At 45.1% G+C, this 13,370-nt stretch overlaps 1 protein-coding gene across 2 annotated transcripts in view; it reads right to left on the bottom strand.

Annotated features, from left to right (window-relative positions):
• LOC143931006 (uncharacterized) overlaps positions 1-13,370 on the bottom strand; it is a 42,697-nt gene that overhangs the window by 12,644 nt on the left and 16,683 nt on the right. For both annotated transcript variants that reach the window (XM_077455724.1, XM_077455723.1), the window contains exon 6: positions 5,475-5,519. In XM_077455724.1, the coding sequence (XP_077311850.1) occupies positions 5,475-5,519 (45 nt within the window). The remainder of the gene's footprint in view (positions 1-5,474; positions 5,520-13,370) is intronic.

The raw sequence follows: 13,370 nt of genomic DNA, 5'->3' as shown, positions 1-13,370 counted from the left end.
TCCATTCTGAGTCCTCTGGGTCACTAAAGCCGCGTACACACGATCGAATTGTATGACGGACTTAGTCCGTCATACAATCCTACGGACAATCCGGCGTACTTTCTACTGAACGGACTTGACCACACACGGATACACAAACAGTCCGACGAAAGCTTGCGCAATGACGTACAGCACGTACGACGGGACTAGAAATAGGAAGTCCCTGACACAGCAAAGCACCCTTTGGGCTCCTTCTGCTGACTTTGCGTTAGTGGAAGTTTGGTTAGAGACGATTCGCGCTTTTCAGACTTCAGCTTAATTCATCCGTTTTTTTTTTTTTTCTATTTATTCTCGAATTGGAATATTAATCATAATATGAGGATGAATAAAGACATTTGTGATAACTCTGTGTGAATATAAGCAGCAAAGCAACTTCACTTTTCTCGCATTATGAAGAAGAAAAGAATGTGCTATATTAAAAGATCACAAAATTAGCAGCATGACGAATATGCTAGCTTCAATACGAACACTAGTTTTACAAGACAGAGCGCTTCCGCCCTGTAAATCCTTTCTGGGCATGCGCCATTCTTAGTCCGTCGGACTAGCATACTGACGACCGTATTGTCCGCTGAAACCAAAGTACGACGGGAAGATTGGTGTGCAAACCGACCTTCTTAGTACTCCGGACTTCACGCTGAAAAAGTCCGCTGAAGCCCACACACGAGCGGATTGTCCGTTGAAATGCACGTCATACAATTCGATCGTGTGTACGCGGCATAAGGATCACATTCTCCATAACTACCTCCTCCCAGCCACGTACAACTTCTTGGGTTTCTGGTGACTGAAAACCATCCCTTTAAGACTGCTGCATGTTATCCTTGACATCCATGCTGACACAATCGTCCTCCTCCTCCTCTTCTTCCTGTGTGTTTGGCGCACCCGCAGGAATGCTATCTGGATAAGGGGGCCTTGAGAGGAAAGGAAGTCCTTTTCTTCCTCCCGCTGTTCTGCCTCAAGTGTCCTGTCCATGTTTCCACAAATCGTGTGTTCCAGCAAGAAGACCAGAGGGACAGTGTCACTAATGCATGCATTGTTGCTGCTCACCATCCTTGTGGCCTCATCAAATGATGACAGGACAGTGCATGCATCCTTGATCAGTAGTCACTGGAGTGGCGAAAAGAAGCCAAGCTCCCCTGACTCTGTCCTGGTGCCATACTCGCACAGGTACTGGTTGATGGCCCACTGCTGGGTGTGCAGCCGCTACAGCATTGCCAACATTGAGTTCCACCTGGTGGGCATGTCACAAATGAGACGGTTGATGGGCAGGTTGCATTCCGTTTGAATGCCAGCCAGCTGAGCACTGACATTGTAGGACCGGTGGAAAGGACCACAGACTTTTGACCTACTTCAGAAGATCTTATAAGCCTGGGTACAGATGTTGTGGCAGAATCACCACTAGCCTTTTTTGTGGCATGGTGGCAGAACAAGCTTCAACACTAAAAACTGTCCTGCATCCTTTCCAGCTGCCAGCAGAGTTACCCAGTGCACCGTGAAGGAAAGGTAATGTCCTTGCCCATGCCTGCTGGACCATGAGTCAGTGGTAATATGAACCTTACTGCTGACTGCCCTGTCCAATTAGGCCAAAACATAGCCTTCCACGTGGCAGTAGAGAGCAGGGCAGTCTTTAATATTGAATGGACCCTTGGGCTTCCCCCATGCAATTTCACTCTCCACCTGCTCTGAGACATACAATAAATAGCAGCTAGACTTAAAATCAGTTTACTGTATCAGATCAGGCAGCAAATGCGATTGGTTGCCAGCAGTTACAGCATATCCTTACTGCTTACTGACTGGTTGCTAGAGGTTACAGCACACATTATGGCTCACTGATTGGTTGCTAGAGGTTACAGCACATCATCTCCTCACTGCAGGGGTGCATGATTTACATACAAATGCTACCTTTATTTACATATCAATGCTGCCGACCGCAGCTATTTATTTAGTATTGTCGCCAATATTTACATATGAATGCCGGTTATTTACATGTAAACACAGGGCCTGCAGGTGCGTCATCTGTACACAACAATAGGGCAGAGCTGTGCAGCATTAGTACCAGCACTTCACACTGAGATATTAGGACACAGCACAGGACTAAAACTTCAAGGGACAAGGAAATTTAAACCCGGATAGTTGGCAAGTATGAGGCAGCTGTTTTGGGCCCCACAACAATGACAGGGCCCAGGGAAGCTGCCCCTTTGGCCCTTCCTTAAAGACAGCCCTGGTAGAGAGCTGGATTGGCCTTACCTGAAAAGAAATGGCGTTTTGGAACCTGTCACTATGGTACAACACATTCCACAAATTCACGAAAGGGGCCTGAGTCTACCAGCTGAAAAGGCAGCAGTTGCAGTGCTAGAAATTTGGCCAAGCTAGCATTTAGATGTAGATGAGAGAATGTGGATGGCTGGGATCGAATTTCTTTTTACGGTTTAACATTTGAGATAGGGAAATTTGCCTGCTGAAATCAACTGGTGGTGTACTGCTCGCAGATTGGCTGCAAGTACTTGTGACACCTATTGCTATACCTTAATTCCTCCCGGGGCAGGTATTTGAGAGGACTGGAGGTATAGTAGGGTTTGAGATCCCAGATGAGGAGAAAGGAGAAGTCTGCCTTTTTCTATGATGTGGGCTCACGTTACTCCCTTCCTCCACTTGGGAACCAACATTGGAGCCTTCACATTGCTGCACATCCTCCAGCAGCATGTAACCGACACTGTAGTCGAATAATTCAGGGGACTCCTCTGTGCATGATGGTGGGGCTACAGAAGGAATGACTGTGGACAAGGAGCCAGTGTAATAGGCCGCTTTTGAAGCGGCGCCAGAAGGCAAACTACTATGAGCCTGGGTGACAGAGGATGAGTAGGATGAGGACAGCTTCATTATCCACTCCACCAACTCTTCTGCATGTTGTGGCTCAATAACACAGCCAGCAGCAGAAAAAAAAAGGACAAGCATGCCCCAAGGCCACCTGCAGAGAATGAACCATGTCGACGACCACCACTGTTGACTGTAGACACAAAGGCTGCTTCCCCTCTTTTATTAGCCTGTGAGCGTCTGCCTCCCCATGGTGGAATTCCAGACATGATGGGGATTTTTTCTTTTCACAGCATACTACACTGTATTATATACTGTGTATACTGCCTGCACTGTATTAGAAATGGTACACCAGTTGCACTGTATTATATACTGTTTACACTGCCTGAAGCGTATTAGAAACTGTAACCATATTGTTTGCTGTTCGGGAAACGGGCAAACACCCAATGTTCGAGTGCAACTTATGTTCCACTCGAACATCAAGCTCATTCCTATGGCAGAAATTAAACATGTGAATAGAAGCCCTGCTGCTAAAAACCTTGTGAAGCAATAATAACAGATCTGTTGGAGTGTGCCTTAACAGGCTCGGGGAGTGTAGCCCAACCATGGGAAAGAATCCCTGTCTATGCCTGGGACAGCAATAGGACACCATGATTAGCTGCAGGACAGCCTGGGAAAAGGAAAGCCTGACATTTGAAAATGGGAGAAGGGCTCAAAGAATAATAGAGGATTTAGTTCCTAGGAGGATAGATAAATTAATAGAAGAACTATGTGGGACTACAAGTCCCAAAAGGAGAGTGAGCTGGAGCAGGAGAAAAAAGTTTGGAAACTACCTGCTGAGGAAATTCTCAAATGGAGAACCAGTGCTTAACTGTCTTACTGGATTGGCGTTATACTGTTACACCTGTCCAGAAACCACCACTTCTAGAGAGTCTACTGAGTGTGTGCAGGGGACTTTTCTTTGGTTGTTTTTGAGCAAGATAAAAAGAGGGAAGGACAATATCTTGCTTAAGGTGTAAATATTTAATAGGGGCAGAACAGTCGTCCAATGGCAGCGTAGAAGATGGGACCTCCTATTAGAGAGGCCACCATGTAAACAGGAAATACTCCTGTATTTACGGCACTCATCCCGTCCCCTTCCTGTCCCCTTCTAGGCACCCAGAATATATATATCTTTTGTGCCCCTGGCGCTCGGAGATTCGTTGGGGGCCACAAAAGACATATATGTCCAAATTACCAGGCGGGCCATTCGAAACCGGAATGTGGGCCACAATTGGCCCACGGGCCAGACTTTGGACATACCTGATCTAGAGGGACAGAAAGGCTGAACCAGTGAACTTCGCCAGCAAGTCCACTGAAAAGGCATGAGGGTCCCTAGACCTGGCAAAAACCTGTCCAGTTTGATGTTGAATCTGGACGGTAGCATAATTATGTCTTTTGTCTACCACCTGTGGCAAAGAGCTTGAAATACCTCTGAAAGGAGAGAACATTCTTCTGGATCTAGATGCTGACAATTGAAAAAGTCTGCCTGACCATTTTCGATAACTGGGATGTTTACTATGAACAAGGTTGAAACCTGCAGGTCTGCCCAAGAAAGGATTAAGTCAGCTTTCTTTCGTGTGGCATGACTTTTGATATCTCTATAGTGCTTATGTAAGCCATGGCCATGGTATTGTCTTACTTTCCTAGGATATTCTCACGAAAGTGAAGACAACCGAATTACTCTGAGCCCAGGAATGTTAATAGGAAGGTGAGCAACCATCAGAGTAAAGGTTACAAGGGTCCTGAGTAGGTAAACTACCACCCCTATTAGAGCTAACAACTGAGCCTGAGCTAGCAAGACCATCCGATCCTTTTTCCTTGCTCTTAAGATCTGCAATGCTTGTAAATGCATGGTCCCCAGAGGGCTACTCATGATCTTCACAGCAGTAGAGAGGAAGGCCACAGTAACACAGGAAGCATGATAACAACTGCTATATTGTGCCCACAGGAGAAAACCAGGAGACGTTGCTAATCCAACGTACTTCCCAGATAGAGAAAGAGGCAGGGTGTATAACCACAATAATCCTACTGAAAGAAAGGTAGCACAGGCAGAGTGTGTGTGCAGGTCAAAAAGCAAGTGCCTCCACAGATAGGCAGGAGGGGGGGGGGGGGGGTCAGGGGTAAAGAGGATGAAGAAAATGGGAATGTGTGACAGAGAGGGATTAGAAGATTAATATGAAAAATAGTAAGTCTGGTACTAACACTCCCAATAACAAAAAAAAAAAAAAACTTACCACTATGATGTGATTGTTGGAAGGGACGTTGAGCTGAAAGCTGAGGTGGTCCCATAGCAATTAAATGGATTTACACTGAGTGGAAAAAAAAAAAGCAAGTGCCTAGTTTGCTAAGGCACACTTGGTGCCACAGGGGGGACTCATCCAGTCTTAAAAACGTTGGTCACTGAAAGGCGCTACTCAGACTACTTCTTACAGGTGTGTAGACGTGCTACAACCAGCATTAAGAAATGTGCTAAAGAAAAACAGACCAGATACTGTAGATGTGAATCTGGCTGAACAGTTTAATACTGAATGAAATCAATGTAATATGTGATTATGTAAGGAACAATTGACATGGCCTGTTACCTGGAGCCGTGCTGTCTCCTCTTTCACCTTTCGGTCCCTGTGGTCCTGTTAGTTATAGAACATATTTATTAAAAGTGTTAATTAAACAAAACCCATACAGTTAAAACTTTAAATAATCTGTGCAGAAGAAGGTCAAAATAAATTGCAGCCTATGAATATATGTTGGTTGAAGATCATAATTTTAAGCAAAATATTGATGACAGTCTGTCTGTTTACTTTCTGCTAATAGATATGTGAGGGTGTTTAGGCATTCTTGTACCTACTGCCCAATAACTGTATATCTGCAGTGTGAGATGTAGGGCACTGCTGCCTCTAACTATGTCACCAGTAGGATGAGCTTCGAGTTCGAGTCGAACTCATGTTCGACTCGAACATTGCCTGTTCGCCTGTTCAGCGAACAGTGAACAATTTGGGCTGTTTGCGGCAAATTCGAAAAGCTGGAACACCCTGTACAAGTCTATGGGAGAAATCTAAAGTGCTACTTTAAAGGCTAATATGCAAGTTACTGTCCTAAAAAGTGTTTGGGGACCCGGGTCCTGCCCCAGGGGACATGGATCAATGCAAAAAAAGTTTTAAAAACAGCCGTTTTTTCAGGAGCAGGGATTTTAATAATGATTAAAGTGAAACAATAAAAGTGTAATATTCCTTTAAATTTCGTACCTGGGGGGTGTCTATAGTATGCCTGTAAAGGGGCGCATGTTTCCCGTGCTTAGAACTGTCCCTGCACAAAGTGTCATTTCTGCAGAAAAAAAATTAATTTCAAATCACTCGCGGCTATAATGAATTGTTGGCTCCGTAATACAGAGAACGCTCAATGAGTGTTCTCTGTATTACGGGAGCCAACAATTCATTCATTGATAAAAAAAATAAAATAAAAGCGTGGGGGTCCCCCAAATTCAATTACCAGGCCCTTCAGGTCTGGTATGGATATTAAGAGGAACCCTGCGTCAAATGAAAAAAAAATTGACGCAGGGTTCCCCCTAAATATCCATACCAGACCCTTTATCCGAGCACACAACCTGGCAGGCCACAGGAAAAGAGGGGGGCGAGAGAGCGCCCCCCCTTCCTGAACCATACCAGGCCACATGCCCTCAACATTAGGAGGATGCTTTGGGGGTCTGTGACCCCTCAACGCACCATGTCCCCATGTTGATGGGGACAAGGGCCTCATCCCCACAACCCTGGCCGGTGGTTGGGGGGGTCTGCAGGCGGGGGACTTATCAGAATCTGGAAGCCCCCTTTAACAAGGGGACCCCCAGATCCAGCCCCCCCTGCTTGAAATGGTAAGGGGGTACAAAAGTACCCCTACCATTTCACAAAGACAGTGTAAAAAATGGTTAAATAAGACAAATACACTTTTGAAAAATTCCTTTATTAAAAATAAAAATAAAATAAAAAAAGATTCCAGCGGTGGTAATCCACTCTTGCTATCCAGCGACAGATGATCATCTCTCCGGGGTTCAGCGATGGCTGATCTGATCCAGCGACGGGTGATTTTCAGTCTAGCGCAGTCCATCCATGCATCCATCTTCTATCTCCACTGAGGAGACACTGCGGGGATCCCGGTGACTGACGTTTCGTATATTAGGAGGGCGGGGCCACCCATCACCTGACCCCGCCCCCTCTGACGCTAGTGAGGAAAGCCAGGGCTTCCCCCAATGACGTATGGGTGACCCCGCCCCCTCTGCTGTAACGGAAACCTGCCTGGATAACAAGAGTGGATTACCACCGCTGGAATCTTTTTTTAATTTTTTTTATTTTTAATAAAGGAATTTTTCAAAAGTGTGTTTGTCTTATTTAACCATTTTTTACACTTTCTTTGTGAAATGGTAGGAGTACCCCCTTACCATTTCAAACAGGGGGAGGCTAGAATCTGGGGGTTCCCTTGTTAAAGGGAGCTTACAGATTCTGATAAGCCCCCCTCCCACAGACCCCCACAACCACCGGCCAGGGTTGTGGGGATGAGGCCCTTGTCCTCATCAACATGGGGACATGGTGCTTTGAGGGGTCACAGACCCCCAAAGCATCCTCCCAATGTTGAGGGCATGTGGCCTGGTACAGTTCAGGAGGGGGGGGCACTCTCTCGTCCCCCCCTCTTTTCCTGCAGCCTGCCAGGTTGCGTACACGGATAAAGGGTCTGGTATGAATTTTTAGGGGGAACCCCACGTCAATTTCTTTTTTAAATTTGATGCGGGGTTCCCCTTAATGTCCATACCAGACCTGAAGGGCCTGGTAATTGAATTTGGGGGAACCCCACGCTTTTTTTTTTTTAATCAATGAATGAATTGTCGGCTCCCATAATACAGAGAACACTCATTTAGGCTGGATTCACACCTATGCAGTTTTAGTGCTTTTTGCATTTTGCAGATTTGCACTACAGTCCATTTAACATGGTTTCCTATGGAACACGATCTTTATTGCAAATCTGCAAAATGCAAAAAGCACAAAATGCATAGGTGTGAATCCAGCCTGAGTGTTCTCTGTATTACGGAGCTGACAATTCATTATAGCCACGAGTGATTTTAAAAGAATTTTTTATCTGCAGAAATGACACTTTGTGCAGGGACAGTTCTAAGCATGGTAAACATGCCCCCCTTCACAGGCATACTATAGACACCTTTATTGTTTCACTTTAATCATTATTAAAATCCCTGCTCCTGAAAAAACAGCCATTTTTAAAACTTTTTTTTGCATTGATCCATGTCCCCTGGGGCAGGACCCAGGTCCCCAAATACTTTTTAGGACAGTAACTTGCATATTAGCCTTTAAAATTAGCACTTTAAATTTTGAACTTTCCAGTCCCATAGACTTTAATAGGGTTCTAAAGTTCACACAAAGTTTAGGTCTGTTCGCAGGTTCTGGTGCGAACCGAACAGGGGGGTGTTCGGCTCATCCTTAGTCATCAAATATGGAGTGAGATTTGATGATATTACCACTGTGCTACTCACTGTTCTCCTTGCTGGAGGCTCTGACATAAGAAAGCAAAACCCTGCCTCTAGCAAGGTGACCACCTCCATACAGAGACACAGTGCAGAACATGGCCTGGCAACTCAGTAATGGGGAAAATATCTTCTGCAGAGAGACCACGGGCCATGCTGATGATCAGTTTTTTGTCATCTCACTCGCTTTTGGTCTGTCATTGAAAGCATTTTGTTATATCATTTTCTAGAGCTCATTTAACCCTGAAGAAAATTGATTTCCAATCTTCTAGTTCTTAAAAGTGAGGGATGAATTGAACTATTAGGGACACAGACTGCAAAAAAACAGAGGATCCCACAGTGATGATAATAAGGTGTGATGAACCTCACATTGTGGGCATAGCTTTTTCTCCAAGATTCAAAAGTCGATAAAAGAACAGTCAGATTAGAATATCCTATTTTCGTTTAAGCAGTTATGGAAGGCAACACATTTCACAAAGGGCAGTCCAATTTAAGAGAATGCTGAGACATCATAAGCCTTCTAAGGACTTCTAAAAAAACCCTGTGCTTAAATGGTCCTATTGTATATGGTCTGTTGTGCAGTTTAAGAAATATATAACTATGAGGCTGATGAAATAACCTTTACTGATTTTGAGCTGAACTCTCCATAACTCCATTTCATACATTTTCTATAATTCTTACTGTAAAGAGAATCCCACAGCCATACACCCCTAAAGGGGGGGGGGGGTCAGCGCAGGGACGGCATGACAGGTGCAGGGACAGCCCTGTCGCTGTTTTAAGAAAGGAGCCTCGGGCCACTTTAAGAGCAGGGCCAGGCGGAGCTGGGGGGCGGAGCTACGGCATGGTACGTGATAGCGGCGTACCATGCTTTCACTCGGAGAGCAGAGGAGGAAGCGATTCCCACCTACCCTCCCTGGTTCTATTGGATATGTCAGGTTGGGGTTATAGGGGTGGTCCGCAGGCGGTGCTTGGGTATTTTGAGTAGGAAAAGGGAGATTACAGGTATAAAAGACTGTTGTACCCATCCATGGGATGGGGGTGGTTAATGTACTTTCAGGTTACGAGGGGTTAACCTGGAAGGGTTAAAAAGAGGTAGGTCACTGCGATGGTTTGGGTATAGCCTCCGAGACGGGGAATTCTGTCTGGAGGTCAAGAGGTCAAAAAGTGGGAAGTCATTCGCAGTGACCAGTATGTTGTTATGCTAGTACCCATGACCCGTTTAAAGGCTGGGAATGTTTACAATTTAAAGTTATTTATGGTATTTTTATTAAAGTATATATTTTGTTAATAAATTAAAGCCGGTTGGCCATTTACTCCGTACCTTGTCCGTGGTTTGTTAAAGGTGGGGATCGGGTTTGGAGGGGGTGCCTGTCATGGGTGGAAGGTTATGGATATGCATTTTTAGGGGGCTTAAGTCCTACAAATGTCATGAGGTTCCTAAAAAACAGTTACATTAATGTAGAAGAGAACAGTACTCTGACACCAAACACGGCTATGCAAGAAGGCTAGTAGGACTAATTAGAACTCCTAGGAGAAATATACATTAGATACTGTATACAGTATATCAAGTTTTCTCTTTCAAATCTTAAGTTCCTTCTCTGATGAAGGAAATTATGGTTTTCTGATTGTGGGGCATTGTCCTATGAATATACAGTGAGCCCACGTACACACGGTCGGAGATTTTGCCAACCAAATCCGTCGGATTTTGCTGGTCCGATTTAGTCCGACGGATTGTGTCCGAAACTGTTGCATACACACGGTCGGGCCAAGTTGGCGAAAAATCCGATCTTTCAGAACGTGATGACGTAATTTCGTTACGATGGGACTACATTCAGGCTAGTAACCAATACCTTTAATGTAGGAATTTGATCTGAGCATGCGTGGTACTTGGTCCGATGAAAATGCTCTACACATGATCGGATTAGGTCCGTCTGGCCCAGTTGGTCGGGAAATATTTCCAACATGTTGGAAAATTGGGTCGGACGGAGATTCGGAAGGAAACCGATGCATACCACACACAGTCGGATTATCTGACGGCACGGTCCGATAAGACTCATTCCGACAGATTCTCCGACCGTGTGTACAAGGGCTAAGACTTACTCAGGATTGTGGGCAAAAACTGCCTCCCGCACACTGTATTGTCAAATGATGAGCGGGCGGTGGCTCTCTTGTTTTGGGAGGACATCATATGACGTAATTTCACTCTGGCCACGCATGTGTGCCCACGGGGGTGAGTAGCTCGACGATCGGTGGTGAGCTCTGGCCCTCAGACATGGCGTATCACCGATCCTTGTAAAGAGCTGATGACGAGGCTCTTTACCCATGTGATCAGCAATTCAATCCCAGCTGATCACATGTAAACAAGGAAATTATGATTATCAGCTTTCCTTTCCACACGTTGACAGCGTGGGACGAGAGAAGAGTCGTTAGCAGCATTTCCTCACAGGAGAGATCTGCACAGAAAATCCAGGGCACTGATAATCAGTGCCATCATTTTCAGTGTAGCCCCAAAAGTACCCATCAGTAATGCCAATCAGTTCCCATCAGTGCTGCCTTTCAGTGCCCATCAGTGCCTTCTCATCAGTCCTGTCCATCAGTGTCTTCAATTAGTGTCCCTCAGTGCTGCCAATTAGTGTCTATAGGTTCTGCATATCGTGCCCATCAGTGCCACCTATCAGTGCTCATCAGTGTCGCCTATCAGTGCCCATTAGTGCCACCTATCAGTGCTCATCAGTGTCGCCTATCAGTGCCCATCAGTGCTGCATATTAGTGCCTCCTCATCAGTGCCACCTCTTTAGTGCTCATCGGTGTCCAATCAGTGTCCATCAGCGCACATCAGTGAAGGAGAAAAAAAACGTATTCACAAAATTTAATAACAGAAATTTTGTAAGAAAAACGTCTTCTTTCAACATTTTTCTTAGCAAAAAAAAAAAAAAAAACTCAGTGGTGACTAAATACCAACGAAAGAAAGCTCTATCTGTCTCAAAAAAATTATAAAAATGTTGGTTAGTTACAGTGTTGCATGGCCGTACAATCATAAAAGTGTGACAGAGCTGAAAGCTGAACATTTTCCTGGTCAGGAAGGGAGTGAAAGTGCCCAGTATGCAAATGGTTAAGGGTTTTGGGCATTTTAAAAACACTCCAGCACACCTACAACATACCACACAGACCTTTTGATTGGGTGTAGTTAGCTTTGCAAAATTGGCTGGGGGCACTCATTTTACCATTGGAACCAGACTATTCTTAAGTATTTTTTCATTTTTTAGCCCTTTTAATTTTACTGTCGCTTATGTCTGTTTTGTAATAGTAAAAACTCTGTTACATTCCTGTCTGCGTATGGTTTTGAGTGATACAAACATTTTTTTTTAAAGGACAGCATGACAACAGGGGATACAGTGAATGGTGCATGTTTACATTACAACTTTGTGGCTGCTTTCTGTGTGTAAAGGGTTAATTGATCACCTGACCTTTCCCAGTGACAATCACTCTCAGTTTTGCTGGTATTTAGATTGTTGTCCTGCAATTGGGAAAATCTTTTTGCCAGGTGAGACTGACATAACCCGACCACGTGTCCCGGATTGCCCTGGACAGTCCTGCATTTTGTAGGTCTGTCCTGGGTTCCGGGCATCCTCATTTCGGGACAATACAGTGCCCTGGTATGAAACTGACACAGCTGATGCAGCCGTTTCCATTTCTATATTAATGCAGAGAAAGGCTGCACTGATTGACGATGACATCACCCCGGCGCGACGTGTGGCCTGAGGCTTCCTGCCTCTCCTGGAGACACACAACAAGAGGTGGACAAAGCCCCCTCCCCTTCACTTTCACAAAGGAGGAGCCTCCTGCCATGGACATCATGCCCACATGACAGTGTTTGGCATGTCTTCTAGCCGTGGGAGTCCTGAGAGTCCAGACTCCCAGATAGAATACTGAATGCTGCAGTGCTCAGTCCTCCTCCTCAATGTGTTACAGACATCAGGTACATTAAGTACTATTAGTTCCCTATAGCTGAATTTAGTTTGAATTTAGGTCATTTGTATTCCTTTTGTAGTCTAAAGTATGTTTTTTTTTTATATGCAACTTCAGTGCCCAGGCATGTACTGGCCATTGGGACTACAGGGAGTTTCCCGGTGGGCCGATGGCTCAGTGGGCCGGTTTCAGTGACAAAGTAATAGCTGCGTGGCTTGCCCTCAACTTCTCGCAGCGATGTGAGAAAGATGAGAAAAATACAGAGGAGAATAAGTGAAATAATAAAAGAGGTTAGTGAGGACTCCTTATGTTATGCTACTTATGTTTTTTTGCACAATTAAGTATAGTTTTATATACTGTTTTTGTGCTTGTTTGCAAAATTAAAGTGGGCTGGTCTGGATAAACTCCAGGGCCAAATTTTTGTCCCAGTCCAGCCCTGTCAGTGCCTTAGATATAAAGAGCATTTGTTTAATGTATGTTAGCCGAACATTGAAAGAACAATTACACCCTTTGAATCTAAGTGGCTACATGAAACTGCAAACATACATTAAACAAATAATTTTTTTATCTGAGGCACTAAAGTTGCATATAAACCCCCACTCCACTCTCAAACACGGCCATCCGCCGACTACATTGTAAGCCGAGTGACATTTCTTAAATGAGACGTCACTAGGTGGCACCGCCCCCTTGGGACATCACTGACCGGTGCATGCTGGGGGGAGTCCCTGAATGGAAGTTTGGAAATGTGGTCACCCTAGACCAGTGGTCTCCAAACTGCGGCCCAGGGGCCAGATGTGGCCCATTTGCTTGCTTCTATCCGGCCCTCGGGACACTATTCCTCCAACTGACAATGATGAGACACCCTCTCTCCCACTGACACCAATAATGGGGCGCTCTTCCTCCTACGAAGACCAATGATGGAACAATATTCCTCCCACTGACACCATCTATGGGGCATTGTCCCCCCTACCAAGACCAATGATGGGGT

The sequence above is a fragment of the Lithobates pipiens genome, unplaced genomic scaffold, assembly GCF_037356315.1.
Source record: "Lithobates pipiens isolate NorthernLeopardFrog02 unplaced genomic scaffold, aLitPip1_a1.2 Scaffold_25, whole genome shotgun sequence".
Lineage (NCBI taxonomy): Eukaryota > Metazoa > Chordata > Amphibia > Anura > Ranidae > Lithobates > Lithobates pipiens.
This window is presented reverse-complemented; position numbering and strand designations above follow the sequence as displayed.